Below are 22,954 nucleotides of genomic sequence, written 5' to 3'. Positions count from 1 at the left end.
TTCGGTCGAACATGGACGATCTCCGTAATGGTTCGGAAATAAACAATCGCAACCTTTCGGCAATATCCGTTTTGGTTCGGAAATAATCATTGAAAACAAGATATCAAAAAAACAAACGGACAAACAAATTCTTGCACCATCTTGCTTTAAATATTTTTGAATTATATAAACCTCATTCATTCAAGTTTAAATAGTCTGCACTTATTTCAATTGACGTTATATATTCTGTTTTTTATGAATGTTGTTTTTATCGACTCTAAATAGTGATTTTTAATCTTTTACTTTTTATCGCAACCCAATTTTGAAGAGTAAAAATATTCCATATCTTCCGTGCATGTTTAAGACAATTTGCCAATTGAAACGACAGTTTCATCATAGTTTTGTATCTTGTCTAACCATTGTTTGAAAATCCCTCAAAATTTCATTTTATTATTAATTCATGTAAACCATCATAACAAATTTTAAAATGTCGGGCCAATTGAAAAGAAGCACAGATTAAAGGCTTATCCTCGCTGGTGTGAGCATTGCTTATCACATCCCGGCAAACACGGTCCGGCCCTCAGCCACGATGGTAGATCACACGACTGGAATACTTCTAGCGGTCTTTATTGCAGGTATGTTAAAAATATGTTCATATCATTACTCAATTCTGACAATAAATCTCTGTTAATAAGATTAGCTAAAAAAAATTAACCAACCCTTTTAAAATAAGAGACTTGAATATATAAACATCTTTGCTCGTTATTGTAGGTTTTATTTTCACTCGTTGTTACTTTACAAAACATTCAATGGTTTCTTCATCTTCTTACAAAAACAATATTACGATACGGATGAATTATATGAAAAGGTTTTTTTCTTAAACAAGTATGTATACTGATTACTCTTAATGATTTCTTCAAAATATTTACAAATGACAATCCTGTAAACTATCGTCCTATTTCCCTACTTAATACAATGGAAAAAGTGTTCGAACGGGCAGTATATAAACATTTTTTTAACCATCTTCGTGATGTAAACTTTCCTACCTCGTTTCAGTCACGCTTTCGGCCTGGTGACTCCACTGTTAATCAACTTACCTTCCTTTACTACACTTTCTGCAAGGCATTAGATGATGGCCTTGAAGTTCGAACAGTATTTTTTTTTTATAATAGCAAGACATTTGATAATGTTTGGCACAAGGGTTTCTTGTGAAGCTACAAGAAACAGGTGTCCATGGCAACTTACTATCGTGGTTACGCGATTATCTCAGTAATCGTTGGCAACGTGTAGTTCTCCCTTACTCCATGTCTAGTTGGGTCCAACTTGAGGCCGGTGTACCGCAAGGTTCTATTCTAGGTCCCCTTTTATTTCTGATATTCATAAATGATGTTGTTGTCAACATTGGAAGTAATGTTAGGCTATTTGCAGATGATACCAGTTTGTACATTTCGTTGATGAGCCCCTAAGGGGCAGTGAAATAATCCTGAGGGACATTGATAGCATAAGTACTTGGGCTGATAATGAGCTTGCAAAAACAATATTCAGCCTGCCCTCCATACTATTACAACGGTAGCCGTCGCTTGCAGGTACTCCACACGCGACTGCGTACTAGTTGTAGTGCCCTTAACTATCACATTTTTTGCAAAAACATAATAATTTCTGTTCTATGCGAATGTGGGGAAGTTGAAAGCAGCACTTACTTCCTCCTGCATTGTCCCTTGTACACGGATATTCGACAAATTTTAACTCGTTATATTTCTAGAATCACACGTGTTGACATTGATATCCTTCTCAATGGTGATCCCACCCTTAACTACGAGAGCAACTCCAAGATCTTCAGTATTGTTCATAACTTCTTACAAGACTCGAAACGCTTCTGATTATGCTATATTCCCAAACTTGACCTTTTCCACAAAACGGTGTATGTACCCAGCTATCACCAATCTAACTATCATCAAACTTACATATATTCTCACTCTGTCTACTTTTATTTTCATCCATGGTCTCTTCGTTCATGCTTTCTCTGTTTTTTTTTTCTTTTCTTTTTGTTGCCCAAATGATCTTTTTTCTACATAAATTCAAACGCACGCTTTCGTTCTCTAAGATACTAATCTGCATGTTTTCATAAATAACATATATACATGTAATTGAAATCGTTACTGTACCCATGTAATACATTCTCGTAGCGACACCCACTCTGGTGTGGAGAAGGCGTGTTACTGAACAACTGTAATTTATTATTTTAGCGTCACCCTACTCTGGTGCAGAGAAGGCGTGCTACTTTACAAATGTAACATTAATGTAGCGGCACCCCACTCTGGTGCGGAGAAGGCATGTTTCTGTACAAATGTATTTTTATTATTGAAGCAACACCCCACTCTGGTCACTGTACAAATGTAATTTATTATTGTAGCGGCACCACACTCTAGTGAGGAGAAGGCTTGGTACTGTACAGATAAAATATATGTTTGTAGGGCACCCACTCTAGTATGGAGAAGGATTGGTACTGTACAAATATAATATATGTTTGTAGCAACACCCCACTCTAGTGCGGAGAAGGCGTGTTTCTTTACAAATGTTATGAATTATTATAGCGGTACCCTACTCTAGTGCGGAGAAGGCGTGTTACTGTACAAATGTTATGTATTATTGTAGCGTTACCCCACTCTAGTGCGGAGAAGGCGTGTTACTGTACAAATGTTATGTATTATTGTAGCGGTACCCTACTCTAGTGCGGAGAAGGCGTGTTACTGTACAAATGTTATGTATTATTGTAGCGTTACCCCACTCTAGTGCGGAGAAGGCGTGTTACTGTACAAATGTTATGTATTATTGTAGCGTTACCCCACTCTAGTGCGGAGAAGGCGTGTTACTGTACAAATGTTATGTATTATTGTAGCGGTACCCTACTCTAGTGCGGAGAAGGCGTGTTACTGTACAAATGTTATGTATTATTGTAGCGTTACCCCACTCTAGTGCGGAGAAGGCGTGTTACTGTACAAATGTTATATATTATTGTAGCGTTACCCCACTCTAGTGCGGAGAAGGCGTGTTACTGTACAAATGTTATGTATTATTGTAGCCTTACCCTATTCTAGTGCGGAGAAGGCGTGTTACTGTACAAATTTTATGTATTATTGTAGCGTTACCCCACTCTAGTGTGGAGAAGGCGTGTTACTGTACACATGCTATGTATTATTGTAGCGGTACCCTACTCAAGTGCGGAGAAGGCGTGTTACTGGGACTCTACCTGGTACAATGTGTCCGTGCCTTCAGCTTCAAACAACTTGTGAGTATGCTTAACGAAATGTATTTAGTTTTTATCTTATAAGGAAAGAAAATACACTCTTGTCGGTTTTCGACTCTAGTATCTTTATTACTTGCTGATGAAGTTTTTGCCTAACCGTTGTCCTGCAGGGGATAGACGTTAACATGAAGTGTGTGCAGTAAGCCATGACTTGATCAAACTGTAAAGAGTTTTCAATGTGAAAATGATATTCGAACACAACTATACAAATTAAAAACAATCAAAAGAAATCCCGACCTCACTTCCGTATATAAATTGTTATAAACACTGTTAGACCTTAACAAGTATTAACAACGAGTGTGAAAGTTATAACAGTTATAAGTTAAAGTTTACTCATTAGTCATTACAACAAGTGTCACATACCAGGAATGAAAGAGAAACGTTTGTCTCGTGTTAATGTTGGTATCAATAACACTATTTGACTAACCCCAACATCGGAAGGCAACAATTTGCTTAAAATGAAGACTTAAAATAAACATACCTTTTCTTTTACTATTTTAAATGAAACAAAAGACAGTCTTTTCCGCTTAAAGAGCCCCGCCTTCGTGTTATTACCGGAGTTTGAAAAGATGAATAGCTCCATCAAACACTTCGACAAACCTGTTTTCAAAATAATGTTTTGACAGTGCTCCGTCAGACGGCCGATGTGTGAAAAGGTTTGTCGAAGTGTTTTAAGAAATTACAACCACAACCAAACTCTGCTGAAAGACCGAAGGCGGGGTTCCACAAGCTGTGTAGCCTGCGCTATGTTTCATTTTAAATGGTGAAGAAATAATGATTTGTTTGAAGTCTTCATTTGAAACAAAATGTTGCCCTCCGACGTAGCATTTATGATGAAATTTGTCACGTGGTTGGTGCAGTTACTGCATTTTTTTGCATATTGACAGCTGACTTGTGTAAAACAGTAGTTGTGTATGTTCTGAATAACTTTGCATGTTATGTTGTTAGGCTTTTTAAATAAAGATGATACATGTCTTGTTTTGTTCGAAACCACCTTTTAGTTTCTATCGGAAAAAGTAACAACCCGCTCCCCGAAGATATTGGGATGTCAATTAAATCAGCGTTGACACTGAATTCAACCTCAGCATATGCAAACAGTAGGCGTGGCTATATCCGCATGCGCTGTTAAAGCTTACTAAGCCTAATGGCATTTTTTGGTTTTGGTTTTATATTGGTTTCACGAACTCTGTATTTGCTATTACAGTTTCTAATAAAATGAAAACATTTTTTTATCGTTCGTTTTACGCATTGCCAACTTTGGAGCTTATCAGGGTAACGACGGTCTCTATCGATTTCTCCTCTCAGTGCAATAGTAGCGTTAAGATACGCTAGTTTAGCACTTATTTATCTACTGGACGCGATGTAAGATTAAGGCAGATAAGAAATACAGAATTTATTCAAAATGCCATTAAATCAACGTGTTGTTATGGAATAAAAGGGTATACCTGTCTTATTGTCAATACAACATTAATGACATTTTACTTGACTTGTATCTTTAAAGACCGGTACTAAATGATAACAACTGCACATAATATTTCATTTTAGCGGTTCCTATCCGACATTTCACTACTACTATTAGAAAAAATACCAAACTGTTTCAATATAGATGTGGAAACGGCCCCAATTAAATGACTTGATAAACGATCAATTATAGACTTCAACAAAAAGACACGGAATGTAATTTGTAAAAGGAGTAAGTTTATCACAGATGATTTGATATTTCAGTTCTTTATCAACTAACGTTCCCCCTACAGAACAGCTCTTCCTAATTATGGCTAAATCTAAAATCGTCCAAAACTGAAAGTTTCTATCGCAACTTATAATAAAAGGACGGGTCAACTTTATGATCCTCATGAAACGTTATGAAAACCTAGTGCACTCGATACTAAAATCTGCTGACAAAATTCTGTGTGAGACATTTCTTGCCTAATCAAAATAATTATATTTACGCTAAATTTATAAACAAGTTTGGTTGAGTGCAAAATGGTTGACCAAAATGTTTACCATGAAGAAAAAGAACTTAAGCAATACTAATGAACATGTTGACTCGATGTAGATATGTTAATTATTATCTTTGAATACCCTTATTTATTTTGTTTCATAGCCCATATGTATTCCAAAATTGCCAATGAAACTTGAAACATTAATATTTTATAAGAAAAGTGTTACGTTTTAACTTCTGTAAAAGTGTTGGGAATAATTTTTGCTATGTATATTACTTTCTGTTTTTTACACAAAAACAAAATATGACATTTCTTAACTACTAATGTAAATGAACGAGTATCATACACAATTTCAATTAAATAATAATGATAAAAGGGATAAAAAAATCCGAAATAGTTATGGAATATTTTTATTGCTATAAATGACAAACTTCGTTGCAAATGTCACACCCAGTGTCATAACCTTGCCGCTGGATTATTTCTATTCTGCTGTGAATACGCCGCGGGGTGGGCCATAAAACCATTATCGTACAGCTGAATACACAACTTCTGGGCATCGATTTTCTACAAATTTTACATAAATATTAAAAAAGGACCAAAAGATACTTAAAAATTCATTATTTCGAAAAGTGCATTTAAAAGAGGAAAAAAATCTGCATCGTAATCCGCTGGAAGCTAAGCGAACGGATGACTATAACAACTTTAAATAGCAAATCAATTTTTAGCTCCTTATTTCAATGTAACTTTTAACGACCAACAAAACCCCTAAATAGGACCAAAATGTAAACATCATACCATTAATACAAAACCATCGTCTTCAAGGGCAAGAATTATCCTAACATAAGTTGATCTGTTGAAATACTAAGTCTTGAGAACTGTTTAACCATATTTTCCCTTTATAACTCTATAGGCAATTTCGATTCAGCGGATTTCTCCAAAGTTGGTAATGAAAACCGAAACTGATTTTTGAACCTATCGATACGCCCTCAAGAAGCGGTTTCATCGGTTTATTCAATCCGAAAACTAGCCCACTTTGAAAAAAAACACAACATTGCAGTCAGTGTTCAAACACGTTTGTTAAAACACCATTTAGTTCAAACAGACCAAATGACCATCTGCGGTAACATTGTTTTGATGAATAAAAGAAAGAATGGCTACAAGCAGAAGCCCCATCATGCCGTTGAAGCTGAACACAAAACCATGCATTTGCTATTTCAAACATGGTGTAGGAATTGTTATTGGTCCAAGTTTCAAACAAAACTTTCGACACTGGTTCAAACCGCCGAAATTCTTGAAACCTAAACTGACACTTGTTTGATATCTACGAAAACGGCTTTAATCATGAAGAGCCATCTTCAGCTTTAAGTAACGATTCTTCACAAAACAAGAAACTAAACATTTAAAAAGTTGTAGCGCCCTTTGTTCTGAAAAGTGATAAAATAAATTTTAATACATACGTACAAACTTATATTACTTATTTACAGCACAGAGAGGGAGCCCCCACCTGCGCCGGCAGTCCTGCAGCGGGTGTGTGACGTCTCGACATCACGTGGTAACCTGACCGCCCGTTGCCGTGACAACAAGGGTGAGCCTATTTCCGGTGTGCACAACGACACAATCAGCTTTTTCGTGGCCACGTGTGACCCAGTTGACGGACTGCGCTGCGTCCCTTGGGTAGGAAAGAACGTCTCGTGTCCGGATTTCGAGATCCAATTCGGCTGCACGTGCAAGCCTTCTACCACAACATCGTCAACTATTGCTGTGACGTCGTCGTATTCGTCGATTCTGGGTGCGTTCTATGGGCTTAGTTATTATTTTCTAAACATTCGAAATGACCTTTGAATTCTCAACTTTATAGAATACTCTTAACATGTCTGTATATCTTTCAGGAACCGGAAGTAATGTCAGTGCTGGGAACCAGATTGGACCCGGTAACACGTCAGGCACGTCTGTCAGTACATCCGGAAACAGTGTGACGTCAGTGAATCATCCAAATGGAAACGGCGGGAACACGCAGGGAAATGGCGGGAACACGCAGGGAAATGGCGGGAACACACAGGGAAATGGCGGGAACACACCGAGTAGCACCCCTGTAGATCAAGGTCAAGGTTCAAACAAGAATGGAAGTGAAAACTTGCGTTGCGGACTCATGAGTATTGTGCTGATATTGTGTGTTTATGCTTTGTTGGGTTAAGTAATTCATTTGATAAAAATATATGAGGTTTAGCTTGATAATAACTGCGCTTAGTGTTTAAGATGATACTATATGTACAATGTATATACAAAATCCAAATATTGATGTGATTTAAACGTTAATTGAACCTCATCTCATGACAGCGATGAGCTTTATTTATAATAACACAAGTCAAAACATGTATATTGAGAGAAATGTCCTAGTAATAAAGTTTTCAAACAAAAGGATTTGTTTTTAATTATTTTTATTTTAAAATCGAGTAATTTATACCCGGCCTTTTCCGATTCTTGCCGAAATTGTTCCTGATAAAGGGTAACTGAATTTTGACCTAAATTGCTCTCAAGTGTCCACTTATTTAGCCTTTACTTATATCGAATATAAAAAAAATATATACCAACTAAACAACTCTCTTTTAAAATGAACCAAACTCGTGCTGTCTTATCATTAATGGGTTATTTAATCCTAAAAACTCATTGATTAAAAAAAATAATCCATAATTGTTTTGTTATCAAGACGTTGTTTATGAATACAGAGGCATTTCGGGGTTTTTATGCGATCTTGAATGCCCCAGGTCAAACTGGCGATCCGAATGGTGTCATAACGCGGTGCAGTTCGTGCAGAATAGATTCCATTGTTCACTGTAAAAGGCTTGAAAAATGTCAACAATTGAACAAGAAAGGAAACAACTTGTTTCAATCAATAATACATTTCCTACAACTTGAAGTGGGACCGTATTGCTTTGATTTACTTCCGTTCAAAGCGATAATTGTTCGATAGTTGACCAATAAATCTCACAAAGTATTTGTATAGCATTTCTGGGACACACTAGACTGGCAGATAAGTTCATGTATTCAGGTGTTACACCCATTTAACAAGCATGTCGCTAACAAGTTAACTCGCAGAATTTTGATAAAATACCATTTACGATAAAAATACGTTATTTCAACATGGTATGAATGCAACTCTTACTCGGAAGGATACTCACTTAAATTATATCACATTTTTCAGAACTAAATTTCCCGTTCAAATTTTATTATGAAGACGTGTTCAAGCGTAACAAAGGGTCCAAGGCAACCAGCATAAATTTTGATATTATTTTTTCGGTCCCCCTAAAAATGTTGGCTATTATTAGTATATAATGGTGCATTCACGTGAAGTATCGTAATATGTTAAATATTATCTTGAATGAGGGCTTTTTTTTTGGGGGGGGGAGGGGGCTAGGGCTTGGTTGGCCTTCCCTTACCGCCATTGTAAGATACATTATATCCGCTAGTATGTTTCATGCGCAAATTTCGTCATTTTAGGCAATCGGAAAATACTATTTTTTGGTCCCTATTATTTCTGACGAAAAAAAAACTGACAATGGTCTTTTATAAACTACAGTTTTAAGTATTGCACGTTAGGACACAGTCTGATTATAAATATAAATTAAGATACAAACCGCATTTTAAAATTCTGTTTTTTATTTCGAAAAATATTTTCCTCTCAATCGGGAGCTAATCCCTTTCAAATGACCCACTGCTTACCAAACATTAAAAGTCATCAGTGCGGTAAACTAGAAACAGAAAAGCAAGTTGTTTAATGGTGGGTGAACTATCTTAAGTACCACAACGGGCAGATTCCATTATATGCTAAAACAACACAGTTGTTAGACGTCAATATGGGTATCGATACACAAGACACTATCGGGTTATTAGCCTCAATTACTAATTCATGCGGGATTCGTCTACCTGGAATTACTTGTTCAAAAGAGAACATTGTGAATAGACTGGAATGATACGGAAATGGCCATTTTTATATATTAATTCATACATATTCTTATGTGTGAAGCTTTTTTCACGGATATTTAAGTGTGAAAAAGGAAGGTGGACACTTGAAATGTGTAATATTGATACCGATATTGAATTGTAAAAAGGCGGATACTTGAAATTTGTAAGATTGAAACGTATATTGAAATAAAAAAATAAATAAAGTGGATATGTGAAACACCCCTGGAAATATGAACAATGTAAAATATTTATACGGATATTGTAATCAGATATGTTGAATGTGAAATATGATAAATGTATATAAGTTTGAAATCGAAAGAAGTATGACATATACGTAGAGAAACAAATAAGCTTAACTTCCATCATGTTTCCCATCTACGCTGTACTTGCATTTATTTTTCTCTTCAGTAAATCTGGGTTTTGCTCCATTGGTAAGTTTTAAATACTTATTGTTCGATTTAAACATTGTAATCAGAGCAACAAATTTCATGTACGGTGTTCTTTACTAAGTCCATCATGAAATTGCGCCGTGACGTCTTGACCAGAGATTGATTCTTACCCGCGTCAGTCGCCATTATTACAATTAAATACATTCGCTTAATTTGTAACACATGAATAATGCCCTTTAAAGTTTTTGAATCTTGCATTGAAATCATATCCTTTTGCCTTGACATAGTTTTAAGCGTATTTAAAATTGTTATGATTAATTAATATGCAGATATTTTATAGTTCTTCTTAAATATTAGACGCGGTTTTCCCGTTTGTCAGCCTTTTTGAACCTCTCCTTTACGACACCGAGATTTTACGAGAACACCACGTGACTAGGCGCTCGACCAATAACCCAATCAACTTTCAGTTTACGGCGTTTAATAGGTATGGCAGATTTGAACTTTTATGTGAAATAAGCTATTTTAAAAATATATCGTTTAAGCTAATACCATAAGACTATACAATCATTGTTTAAATGAGATAGTAGTACTTAAAGAGCGAGAGAGCGACACTCGTTACAAAATGGCTCGTATCTAGTGACACTATAGTATACACGTATGTAGTCACTCATACACATTGTATACATGTCTGCTTAGATAAGCATTACTCGAACACAACAGTTTTTATATATGTTTTGTATTTAGACAATTCACCCCGATTCTACGCCACCAAAAAGGCATTCTCCACTCCGATCTAGCCGTAGAAACCGCGCGGGATTCCTTCAACTTTTCTGCTCCTCTCACATATTCCGGCTATGTTAAAGGTATGCTACTGTAGAATCAGTCTCTTATATTACGACACATCATACGCGCAGGTGTTAACTATTTAAGACTGTCGTCAAATGAATAATTTTCAATATGTTATACTCTGAGTGTTTGTTTGTAATAACGAGAGAGCATTTGTGTGAAATCACATTATATCTTTATCGTGTCTGTTTCAGAAACCAATGCACCCTTGTTCGTGATAATTTGTAGTTCCGGTCACTTTGAAGGTATCATTTTGGATCATAACGATACGTTTTACATCGAAAGAAGCGTCCACTATGCGAACAACACAGACTTCCACACGTTTATTTATAGAAAGTCTGACGTCATAAGAAATTCCTCGCAAAGTATGTGTGGGCATGCGCATATGCATCCGAATGAACGGCGCATGCACAAGTTTGAAAAAGAAGCTCAAGATGTCAGTTTAAATTCTTACGACCATTCAGAGAATGACTTTTCTGGAAACAAATACGGGATGTTTAAAAATCATTTGAATGGCGGTGGCACAATATATCAAAGAAATAAGCGAGCAGTAGATCCGACAAAGACAACATGCGAATTATACATGCAGGTATAAATAATGACATCAATATCAGCCATTAACTATTTGAGTTTAAATTGTTCACCATGGTCCAAGACCATTTAACGAAGCAAACATATAGCCAGCAAGGCATTAACGCGTGTCTCTTAATTTGAGACATTATGACATCTGATCCTTTTATGTTGATATTGCAAACATTTACCCGATAAGAACGCTTTCCGGAAGCGATTATCAGAAAGCGATTATATAATATTTATTTTAAAACGAGCTGTCTCACCTTTATCTAGCATTGGGTATCACGGGCAAAAACGAATAAAGACAATATATAACAATATTGTATTGTGTATCGCAACACGTTAGGCGACAGTATATAAGGTATACTATGATAGGACGTTTTTTTGGTGACCTGCTTCATGTCGAGTTCGATGTGTAAACACATTTCTGTCGAGATCGCAGGTCGAGAGAGAACAATTTTACTCACTGAACAAAAAGTGATTCAGGTCACTAAAAACGCGTCGTATAATATTCCATTTATTATATACCTTTCTATTTATTCTCTTTTTATTTTTCCGTTTCAATTCGATTTAAATTTACCGCTACCTGTCAAGTTTCCATATTTGGAATAGCTGGTGCGTATGTTACGTACCTTTGTGTATTGAAGTGAAGGGAAGCTACGCCAGCGAAACAAGTCAGCAGTAGCAGAATATACATTACTGAGCAAAATGATAAGACAATGTTTTATATATCAGCAAAGTAAATACATTGCGAACACGAAAACCAAAACTTAATGTCACAGCACAAAACCCCTAATATTTACGGTACTATTTTTACGAGTATAAACAAATCGTCTTTTGTAGTTTACATGTGAGGAGGCCATTTTAAATACATCATTACCTGCAGAAATGAGGAAAGTTCCTATGTCAATCGCTTTTACTTTCGATCATGCGAATTCGTCTTCTTTTTTGACGAGCTGCTCATGTTGGTGGTAATGTTACAATATACCATCTTCGAATTGTCAACAATATTTATGTGAAAACCTATAGAAACACGCTCAGTGGCCAAACGTTTAAACATCAACCCCGTTTTATGGCATAGGGTAAACGCCAAAGACATAGAACACAAAAACAAAAAATCACAACCAGCAACATGGAACAGCAGCACAAAAACTCACAAACAACACAGTGCATATATACTATATATAAAATAGGTATGTTTATTAAGCATTGTTAGATACCGCCTTGGAACGCGCAGTAAAATTTAAAAATGTAAAATTAAAATTGATATTTCACTGATAAATCTTTATAAACCACCGTAAAACATGTAATAAATGCCGATATTTGATAGCGTATCGCCATACGTATCGCGACAATATATACCGATATATGATAGCGTATCGCCATACGTATCGCGACAATACATACCGACATTTGATAGCGTATCGCCATACGTATCGCGACAATATATAACGACATTTGATAGCGTATCGCCATACGTATCGCGACAATATATACCGACATTTGATAGCGTGTCGCCATACGTATCGCGACATTATATAACGACATTTGATAGCGTGTCGCCACACGCATCGCGACAATATATAACGACATTTGATAGCGTATCACCATACGTATCGCGACAATATATAACGACATTTGATAGCGTATCACCATACGTATCGCGACAATATATAACGACATTTAATTGCGTGTCGCCATACGTATCGCGACAAAATATAACGACATTTGATAGCGTGTCACCATACGCATCGCGACAATATATAACGACATTTGATAGCGTATCACCATACGTATCGCGACAATATATAACGATATTTGAAAGCGTATGGCCATACTTATCGCGACAATATATGGCGGTTTGTGAAAGTGTACGCTCACCGTATCGCGCTATACCGTCTCAAATCAAAATTAGAAAATGCATGGCGGTTGATGTTTTGTTTATGGCTATATCATCACTATTTAACATTCTATTTTAAAAACCTGTTACCTAAATTCCAATGAAAATATCTATCTCAAGAACTAACCAAAACGGGCAAAACAAATATCATACAATACAAACTAAAACTTACAAAGACTATCGATATGATTGCCCTTGATAATTGATAAGAATCTTTTATATTCCATACCGCAATGCATCGGTGTATGAATGATAACGCACATCTTTACCTCTACCAGAGCTCACAAAGTGTTAATGCCTAAATCGGATGAAACTTGATCAGCAGGGAGCAACTGGGCTAATGCCCGCTTTACTTCATTCGCCGGGCCAATGCTCAACAAAAACACTTTGATTGATTTCAAGGTTGGCCTAATATAATACAAGCTCATTGTTTTCCCTTATCGCAGGCTGATCATCTCTTCTATCAGAAATATGGCAGCAACGTTGAGACCGTCATCGAGAAACTCACCGCGCATGTACAAGCACTTGACACGATCTTCAAGGCCGAAGGTATCCGATTTCCATTTTATTCCCTTAAAAGGAAAAAAAATTGTACTTACTTTGGTCAAGGCATTCGTGATGGCTGAGTACTTACTTTGGTCAAGGCGACTCGTCATCGCTTAAAACTTACTTTGGTCAAGGCGACTCGTCATGGCTGAGTACTAACTTTGGTCAAGACGACTCGTCATGGCTGAGTACTTACTTTGGTCAAGGCGACTTATCATGACTGAGTACTTACTTTGATCAAGGCGACTCGTCATGGCTGAGAACTTACTTTGGTCAATGCGACTCGTCATAAGTGAGAACTGAGGGGCACTGTTTATGCTTATGCGAATAAAAATGGAATTTCTTTCATAAAAAAACATCTTTACCATCTTTCCATTGCCGTTAATTGATCAGATGGTGAAGTTTTTCAGTATAGATAATTCACTACATTCACGGCAACTTTCAACGGCATTTCATGAATTTGTATTTACAGCATGTTTCTGCATATGATTTCACTCCAGATTTCGACCAATCGGGCGGGCCCGATAATATCGGATTTATTATAAAGAAAATCAAGGTCTGGACGGATCCAACTGCCACGGGGTATAAATACGACGGGAACTACGCCGTGGATTACTTTCTTGACCTGCATTCCGAGGATAATTACGACGCATATTGTCTTTCATACATGTTTACATATAGGTGAGTTTGTTTGACTTTTATCTTTTGCTTTTATTTAATTCGGACGGCTAGTCATCTCTGGCTTTTATTCCAGTTTTTACTCTTGACCAGCATTCCGATGACACATGCGTCGGGTATTATGTTTCATACATTGTTACAGATGATTCAGTTTTTAAACGACGCCTTATTCTTAAGTTTGAAACTGACGGCTAGTGCTTCTTGTTAAATGCGGGCATCATTTTCTTTTGACTGATCTCCCGTTTTCATATAGGCTAATTCTTTAATCTCTCTTTTGGTATCACCTCTTATTTGATATGTCTAACCTTATATTATGTATAGATCAATATAGAACTTTTGAAGAAGAGCGGTTGAAAGAAACAAACCCTTAATTTCGATAGTCTCTAACTATAAACATGAGTAAGTGGGCTTGTATGGGTTGGTGACATAATATTTTCACGCGAGTCACCTCAAGTTCGAGTTTTGTCTATAGCAATTCTAGCAATTTCAGGGCCTAGCCTTTGTCCATGACATTCCATAAGTTATAACAAAGTTCCTATTATTAGTATTTATACGAAAAAACTAGACCGAAATGTAACTAAGTAACATAAGTATCACATTGTATAACCACACTTACTTCCGTTGTTTCACAAACGTCTCGGACGGAGTTCTAGGTCTTGCCAGACTTCATCGCGGCACTCTGTTACATAAGTTCCTCATTTAATACCACGTTATTGTTTTTTAGAGACTTTTCTGATGGGGTTCTCGGACTTGCCTGGGTTGGCGACGTTAGTTCAAGGGGAGGAGTGTGCGAGAAGCATAATGCGAGTTCCTATTACAATGATATTGTGTTACTTTATTGTAGTATAGTTTATTGTGTTTATAAACTATTTATTGTCTTATTGATTTGATTACAAGTGTAATTTAACGACTGCTAACATAAGTTAATATACACGGGTTTTACTTGTAAAACAATGCAGCAATCATGCCCTATTTCACCAAGAAACAAAAAGGTTACTAGATTAAGGTAACTGTATCATCTGGAGTTTTTATTCTTGACAACGTGTGTAAAAATGCCTGAAAATCAAGTTCTAATCAGCAGAGTTACCATTGTTTACCATTACTGTTCTAATAGACATTTAACACCAAAATTCAAATTTGCCGTTTTTTGCCAAGACCCGGTATCAAATCGGCTATAGCTTTATTATTGATAAAAAAGAAGGGTTTAAAGTATGGCCAATTCAATGGCGTAATACATTAAACCATACCGGAAATGCATTTATTGGTCTTGTGACAAAATTGGCAAGCATCTGCTTTCGCGCATGACTTCGGATCACATTTTTCCAGCCATAACGGAAACATATTATTATACTTATTGCACTGACGTTACGTCTGCGTCAGTTACGTATCCTGATGTAACTGTATTATTAAAGGCTTTTAACATTACCTGTCCTTAAAATGTATTTTGCAGACATACCAGGGCAAAGGTCTTAGTTTAAACACTGGCATCGTTACAGTGCTTAATTATGGCACGGATGTTCCCTCTGCCGTTAGTTACGTTACGTTTGCTCACGAGGTCGGCCATAACTTTGGATCTAACGTAAGCTTGTACTATCTTACTTCAACATGAAATACGTCAAAGGTTTATTTTTTCAGACTTTGAAAATATATTGTCCACAGGTTGAGCATTAGAGAGGTTCAATTTGTTGGAATTGTGCAAATGTCAAATTAACTTAACAATTCTGATTAAATTGACTTTTACTCGACAAACATTAGACAGTTCAAATGCGATAAACAATTGGCTTACCTACATTGATTGACAGGGATTAGACTGTGTAGTTTGTACCATATTGATAAATCGCAGACATTATCATTCGTTAACACATCTACGTATACGTATCATGTGAACATGTAGATGGTTGCATAAATGTTCCATAAATGTTTCAGCATGACCCGGAAGGAGATGCCACGTGCTCACCAGGTGGTTCGGCCGGAAATTACATCATGTATGCGCGTGCAACTTCTGGCTTGTTGTTAAACAACGACGAATTTTCAAGCTGCAGTATTAGCCAGATCAATCCAGTGTTGGATTCGAAGGCAAGAGGAAGTGACGGGTGTTTCGTTCGTGAGTGACCTATATTGAATATACATATATTATTAATCAGAGTATTACCTTATGTGTATGGCAATTGAGTTATAACACGATTGAATTCGAAAATAGATTTGTAATTGATTACCATATTTCAGCATACAGCGGGGAGGTGTGTGGTAACAGAGTGGTTGAGGGAGACGAAGAATGCGATTGTGGTTGGGAAGAAGAATGTGTAGAGAGCTGCTGTAATCCTATGGTTTGTCTATGTTATTTCGATTCTATGACTTGTCCCTCATTGTTATCGTTCATTACAAGTATGTGTAGCATATTTTCGTTAATGTGTTTGTCTTTTGTACGGTGTGTGTTTATCGTTTAGTGTCTGTTGGGTCTTAGCCGTGTGTTTCTTCGTTGTGTATTAATTCATTGATTTAATTAGCTAACTAACGACCGTTGTAGATTCATGGTAAATTGATAGTTTCGATAATGACTTTCAGTAGTTAAGTACTTAAATACAACACGAAAAACATATCGCTTTGGTTAGTCGAGCGCCAGTTCCATGTATCAGTCTTTCAAATTATCCATAATATCATTACTTAAAACTACTGCGGCCACTTCTCACCAAAGCGAACCGGGTTCGATTCCCAGTCTGGGCGTATATAAGTTTGGTAAGCGGACATCAAACCCGACAAATGGGCTTTCACCGGGTATTAGCACGCTCTATTTTTTGTTAAAAATGACAGGCAAACCCTACCAAATTTACGATGGCCGTATTATGGGAACACCCATGGCGGGCGGGCGGCGGGCGGGCGGGCGGCTCCACAATGTTGTCCGCTCTCTAACTTACACATTTCTCATCCAATTTCCACCAAACTTCATGAAAGTGTTTGTTGGTGAAATATCTCGGTCAAGTTCGATAACCAGCCAAATCGCTTTAGGCACTCCAGAGTTATGGCCCCCTGAATTTGTCAAAATTGGCCATTTTAGGTTTGTCTACTCTCAAACTTGAACAGTTTTTATCCGAATTTCACCAAACTTGCTACTATAAATGTTTGTTGGTATATATTCTTGGCAAAGTTCTATAACCAGCCAGGCTCTTCAGGATTATGGCCCTTGAATTGGTCAAAATTTGCCATTTTTGCTTTGTCCACTGTCTAATTTGAACAGTTATCATCTGATCTTCACCAAACTTGCTGAAAATATTTGTTGGTAAAATAAATCGGTCAAGTATGATAATCAGCCAAATGTTAATGCCACATTGTGCCAAATCATTTGCTTCTTGAAAAGCTTGCTTCTCAAAGGGCCAATGTGACAGTAAGTTGTCTTAGAATCAAAGAAATTATTGATGGGCGTATTTTGTGAGTGTCACTCTTGTTAGACATTGTTAATATAGTATTATCTTATGTATTATTTTATTCAATATCATCTTGTTTTATCTTCAGATTGACCCTCTTCCTGACGGTACAGAAACACCTTGCACAAAAAAGTCATCTGCAGTTTGCAGGTATTGTATTCGCCTGTAAACCTTTATATGGCAAACGGTTTGTTACTGCACTCAATAACTGTGATCAATGATAAAAGAGTAAATATTTTTTGCTGTTTATGATTTATTTATAGGTCACTTTAGTTCCGAGCTGGTATAAATCGCAAACGATAAAAGATATTGAATCATGCATGAAATGATCTTTTGATGAAATATTTATCAGGTTATGATAGTTACTAGTATCAGATAGGAAAATTGAGACTCATTGAAACTGCTTGCTACACACTTCTATTAGCAAAAGACGTCTTTTTTATATTAAAGATCATTAACTTTAAATGCTATTATTCCAATTATACAATAAACTTTAGAAACAGGCCAACTAGAAGGAAAATAAAAAATAAACCCTGTTTAGAGACTCAACGCCAAGTTGGTCTTAATTTTTATTCAGAAATAGTTGGCTAGTACATACGGCCGTTACCTTTCTTCAATCTTCTTGTTTGCACAATGATCTGAAATGACATAAGACCATCTTGTAATTTAGGATATGACTCCATTTTACTCTTCAGTCCTAGCCAAGGTACGTGTTGTCAGGACGACTGCACGTTCGCTGGGAATTCACAGGTTTGCCGGGCAGAGTCTGGTTGTCAGGAAGAGGCCATGTGCTCGTATCCTTAAACCACACCATTTCCTTCTGTTCCATATACAAACAATCATTCTTAATAGTTTGGACACGATTTTATCGAAAAGGGTAACACACACTCTTTCAGTATGGAGAATATCAACGACCCATGTGTTTACATTCTTATACCCCCATCCCTATTTAGTTGCTGTCTTATTTTCTTATCATATAAACGTTCATATGTGTATATACATCATATATAGTGTAAACATCTCTCAACAATACAAAATAAACTCTGAAAATCACACTTCCCTGATCTTAACCCTAGTACCCGAATTAAAAAAGAATGCCATAAAATAAATTGTTAGTTGTATGTAGTAATTCATAATCAAATGATGCTCGTTTTGAGTCATCATTAAGGCTTTCCTTAACACTACCCAGTGGCTTATCAGCCGAGTGTCCTGAGTCCACACATAAACCAAACGCCACTGACTGTAGCACTGACTCAGATGTGCTTGTCTGCTATAACGGGGTAACAGCTATGAATAGGCTATTGATAATATATACCGATTCTACCTTTAATGAAGTCTTTGCATTTAATTAACGTTAATATTTAACATATTTTTATTTTGTTCATAATTCTCAAGTTTTTTCTTAATGACGATATAAATTATTCTATATGACGATAAACTATGTTCCGCGCAAAAATATTTAGGTAACAAAGTTTCGATTACCCATATTTAGAGTCACCATGTTATAACTATGTGACAGCAGGCTTAGGGTGACCATATTTAGGGTAACCAGGTTAAATTTGGTTTTAACACTTAAATTATATAATCGAACTAACCCAAAAGCTGAATACATAATGACCAATCAAAACATTTTTATTCATCTTTACCCAGTTAAATGAAATATTAACCTGTCTTATACAATAGCACGCTGTTGATTTTGTACTATTGCCGTTTTCTTAATTAGTGCTATGCAGTTAGGGGTATTACAATCTATCTTACACAGTTATAATCCATATTAAATACCACATCATTTTAAGGAGTGCACCGGCTCTGTATGTTTGGCACATGGACGGGAACCTTGCTACTGTACCGGAAGTGGATGGAAATACGAGAATCTGTGTCAAGTGTGCTGTTTGAACGGATCGGAATGCAAGTAAGAACTTTTGATACAAACAAAGCTGGTAAATAGCGGTACGTAAATATTTGCCATCTTCGCAAATCAACTGAACGTTGTATAAAAGAGGCATAGAAGTTGTAGCTAAATCATTTAACTGAATGAAAAACGTACCCATTTGATGTTGGGTTAACGTTGTTCCAACGTTGTACCACAACACTGGATTAACGTTGTTCCAACGTTGTACCCCAACACTGGATTAACGTTGTTCCAACGTTGTACCCCAATTAACGTTGTTCCAACGTTGTACCCCAACACTGGATTAACGTTGTTCCAACGTTGTACCCCAACACTGGATTAACGTTGTTCTAACGTTGTACCACAACACTGGATTAACGTTGTTCCAACGTTGTACCCCAACACTGGATTAACGTTGTTCCAACGTTGTACCACAACACTGGATTAACGTTGGGTTATGGTTGTATAAAAGAGGCATACAAGGTGTAGCTAAAGCATTTTACTGAATGAAAAAAAGTCATTTACGAGCGTCTAATTCGATCAAATATATTCGATTGTTCCATTTATTAGGTCTTCATACGAGTTGCCAGACATACCCGATGCGAAGGCATTGGCAGGAACCCCTTGTTACAACCTACAGGGATACTGTGATGTATTCAAGATATGTCGCGAGGTGAGTAGCAAATTTCAAACACAGATGTGGCGCCCCAATAAACGTTGATATGTTTGATAATACACTGGAAATTTCAAGGGCAAGATAAGAAGTCAAAAGGTTAACGGTGACATTGTTTAAAGGCACACAGACAAGAAACAAGAACAACCATACCGAAATACCACACAGTCATTATATTACTTTTATTAGAAAAAATGTTGCCTGGAAATTATTAACGTTCTATTAATTATGTATTTGTTGTCTTATGCTTTTGCTTTGTTTTTGTGTCATTAAACGAGATCCAAATGGTTGTTTGTCATGTGTGTCTGTTAGACTTTGATCATTGTGTCATTAAACGTGATCACGAATGAATTTAAATATCGATTAAAACAGTAGGGACAATAATACAATGAAAACTACAGTACAAATCCCAGTAGTCGAACATTCAAAAATATGCATGGTCAAGATGCACAAGGCAATGGTCCAAACGGCATTGTACAAGGGACAAACACAACACAAACATTAAACAAGGGACATACACACCACAAACATTAAACAAGGGACAAACACACCACAGACATTATACAAGGAACATACACACCACAAACATTTTACAAGGGACATACAGACCACAAACATTATACAAGGGACATACACACCACAAACATTATACAAGGGACAAACACACCACAAACATTAAATAAGGGACATACACACCACAAACATTATACAAGGGACAAACACTACACAAACATTATACAAGGGACATACACACCACAAACATTATACAAGGGACATACACACCACAAACATTATACAAGGGACAAACACACCACAAACATTAATCAAGGGACATACACACCACAAACATTATACAAGGGACAAACACACCACAAACATTAAACAAGGCACATACACACCACAAACATTAAAAAGGGACATACACATCACAAACATTATACAAGGGACAAACACACCACAAACATTAAACAAGGGACATACACACCACAAACATTAAACAAGGGACATTCACACCACAAACATTAAACAAGGGACATACACACCACAAACATTATACAAGGGACAAACACACCACAGACATTAAACAAGGGACATACACACCACAAACATTAAACAAGGGACATACACACCACAAACATTATACAAGGGACAAACACACCACAAACATTAAACAAGGGGCATACACACCACAAACATTAAGCAAGGGACATACACACCACAAACATTAAGCAAGGGACATACACACCAAAAACATTATACAAGGGACAAACATACCACAAACATTAAACAAGGGACATAAACACCACAAACAAACCACAAAGACATCAAAATAGCTTAACCGATACACGATGGGATTATGTAGGGTTGCCTAACCTTAACCCAAAACCATGTTTATCATAAACTCATATATTATGGCACTGGAAGTGAACATTATTTTTAATTAAAACTATATTGCCATTCAGGTTGACCCATCGGGGCCACTGAGTTCCTTAAAGAAGCTTTTCCTCTCGGATGAAGGGATTAACCAACTTAAGGAATTTCTCACCAAACATTGGTACATAGGTCTGGGCGCTGGACTTGGTCTGGTTATTGTTATTGTAAGTATGAGTAACCAGTTTGTACATTACTCAAGTGGTTTAAACGTTATTCAGCCTATTTCACAACTTAACATGTATATAATGTACTCTAAGCACATTTGTATCATTGACATAAATAAAGCACGCATTGACCACTTTGCATAATTCATTTATAATCGTAGGCACAATAAATATTCATCAAATTGTTTAAAGGCCTAGTTTAAGGAATGTTTGGCATGATAATCCCCTGCTGTGCATCTCCTGCTAATTGCACTGGTGTCACAGTAGGGGCCAATTTCCTGTGTATTTGTTTACTGGCTCAGGGCCATTTAAAATCCATTTCTATATTAAAACCTCCAAACTGCACAGCAGGATACTTAGATGGAGATCTGATAAAAGGGACCAAGGAAATTAGATAAAGATCAATACACAGAGGTTGTGTACTGTTCACAGATTGGGAGGGGGGGGGGGGGTCACTTATAGAAGGCTTAAACTGTGTCATTTAATATGATAAAGATATTTATACACCATACTGCAGATAATCATGTAATATATAGACATATATATTGATATATTGCAGATTATTTTGCATTTGCTGTTTTATCACGGAGCTTTTTTTGAATAACTGCAATTTTAAAGAAAATCTCACAAAAACCTCGCCTCTTGAAAAAAATTAAAGGCATTTTCACAAAATACGTTTCGTTTGGTTACGATAACTTTTCTGTTATTCCGAGTAAGAAAATGGTGCACATTTTAAATGCGACACATAAAGCAACAATTGTAACACAATAGTTGGATAAGCTGAATTATGTTATTTATCAGATAAGCCGTACTTACAGGGAAACATTAGTATCAGAGAAATCAATCTTTAATTTAAATTTAAAATAGTCTGCAGTATTTCAATCTATACTCGTTATTGTATACATATATAAACTCACCATCACCTTCCTGTTATCCCAAAACAGCTATTGGTAGTGAAGTTCTGCTCTAAATCTCACGGCCCCCCTGACACAAAGGCTGGTGATGGCATGGATTCGGATGAATACACATTGAACAACCGTCGTGAATCGACACTTCCTAGACATCGACAACACAACCGGGTCTCACCGAATATGATTGAGGCTCATATGTAGCTGACAAACAATGTTTTTTTTTAAGACAGAACATATCTTTATAACATATAAACGGCGCAGAATGGAATTACGTTTGCGGTAGATTAACATATAAGTAAACTCAAAACAACACCGCAGAACATACATGGATATGC

At 36.5% G+C, this 22,954-nt stretch overlaps 1 protein-coding gene across 1 annotated transcript; it reads left to right on the top strand.

The window, feature by feature from the left end:
- Positions 1 to 568: 568 nt before the first annotated feature.
- LOC128222409 (disintegrin and metalloproteinase domain-containing protein 10-like) lies at positions 569 to 22,820 on the top strand. Its single transcript, XM_052931390.1, has 20 exons — positions 569 to 614; positions 3,184 to 3,268; positions 6,714 to 7,018; positions 7,119 to 7,382; positions 9,939 to 10,065; positions 10,326 to 10,444; positions 10,622 to 11,016; positions 13,347 to 13,449; positions 13,947 to 14,127; positions 14,849 to 14,927; positions 15,575 to 15,703; positions 16,051 to 16,228; positions 16,351 to 16,451; positions 17,635 to 17,696; positions 18,242 to 18,340; positions 18,736 to 18,826; positions 19,343 to 19,458; positions 20,008 to 20,110; positions 21,574 to 21,718; positions 22,663 to 22,820. The coding sequence occupies exons 1-20, from the start codon at positions 569 to 571 to the stop codon at positions 22,818 to 22,820; spliced, it is 2,886 nt and encodes a 961-aa protein (XP_052787350.1).
- The last annotated feature ends 134 nt before the right edge of the window (positions 22,821 to 22,954 follow it).

Source organism: Mya arenaria, chromosome 16, assembly GCF_026914265.1.
Source record: "Mya arenaria isolate MELC-2E11 chromosome 16, ASM2691426v1".
In the NCBI taxonomy this organism is placed as follows: Eukaryota; Metazoa; Mollusca; class Bivalvia; order Myida; family Myidae; genus Mya; species Mya arenaria.
The sequence above is the reverse complement of the archived record's forward strand: the minus strand, read 5'-3'. Positions and strand labels throughout refer to the sequence as shown.

Excerpts from the sequence above, each read along its gene's own strand:
- LOC128222409 (XM_052931390.1), top strand. The coding sequence starts at position 569 with ATGGTAGATCACACGACTGGAATACTTCTAGCGGTCTTTATTGCAG. Across the intron at positions 7,019-7,118 it reads GTCGTATTCGTCGATTCTGG|GAACCGGAAGTAATGTCAGT; the intron begins GTGCGTTCTATG and ends TATATCTTTCAG. Across the intron at positions 21,719-22,662 it reads TATTGTTATTGTAAGTATGA|TGAAGTTCTGCTCTAAATCT; the intron begins GTAACCAGTTTG and ends AGCTATTGGTAG.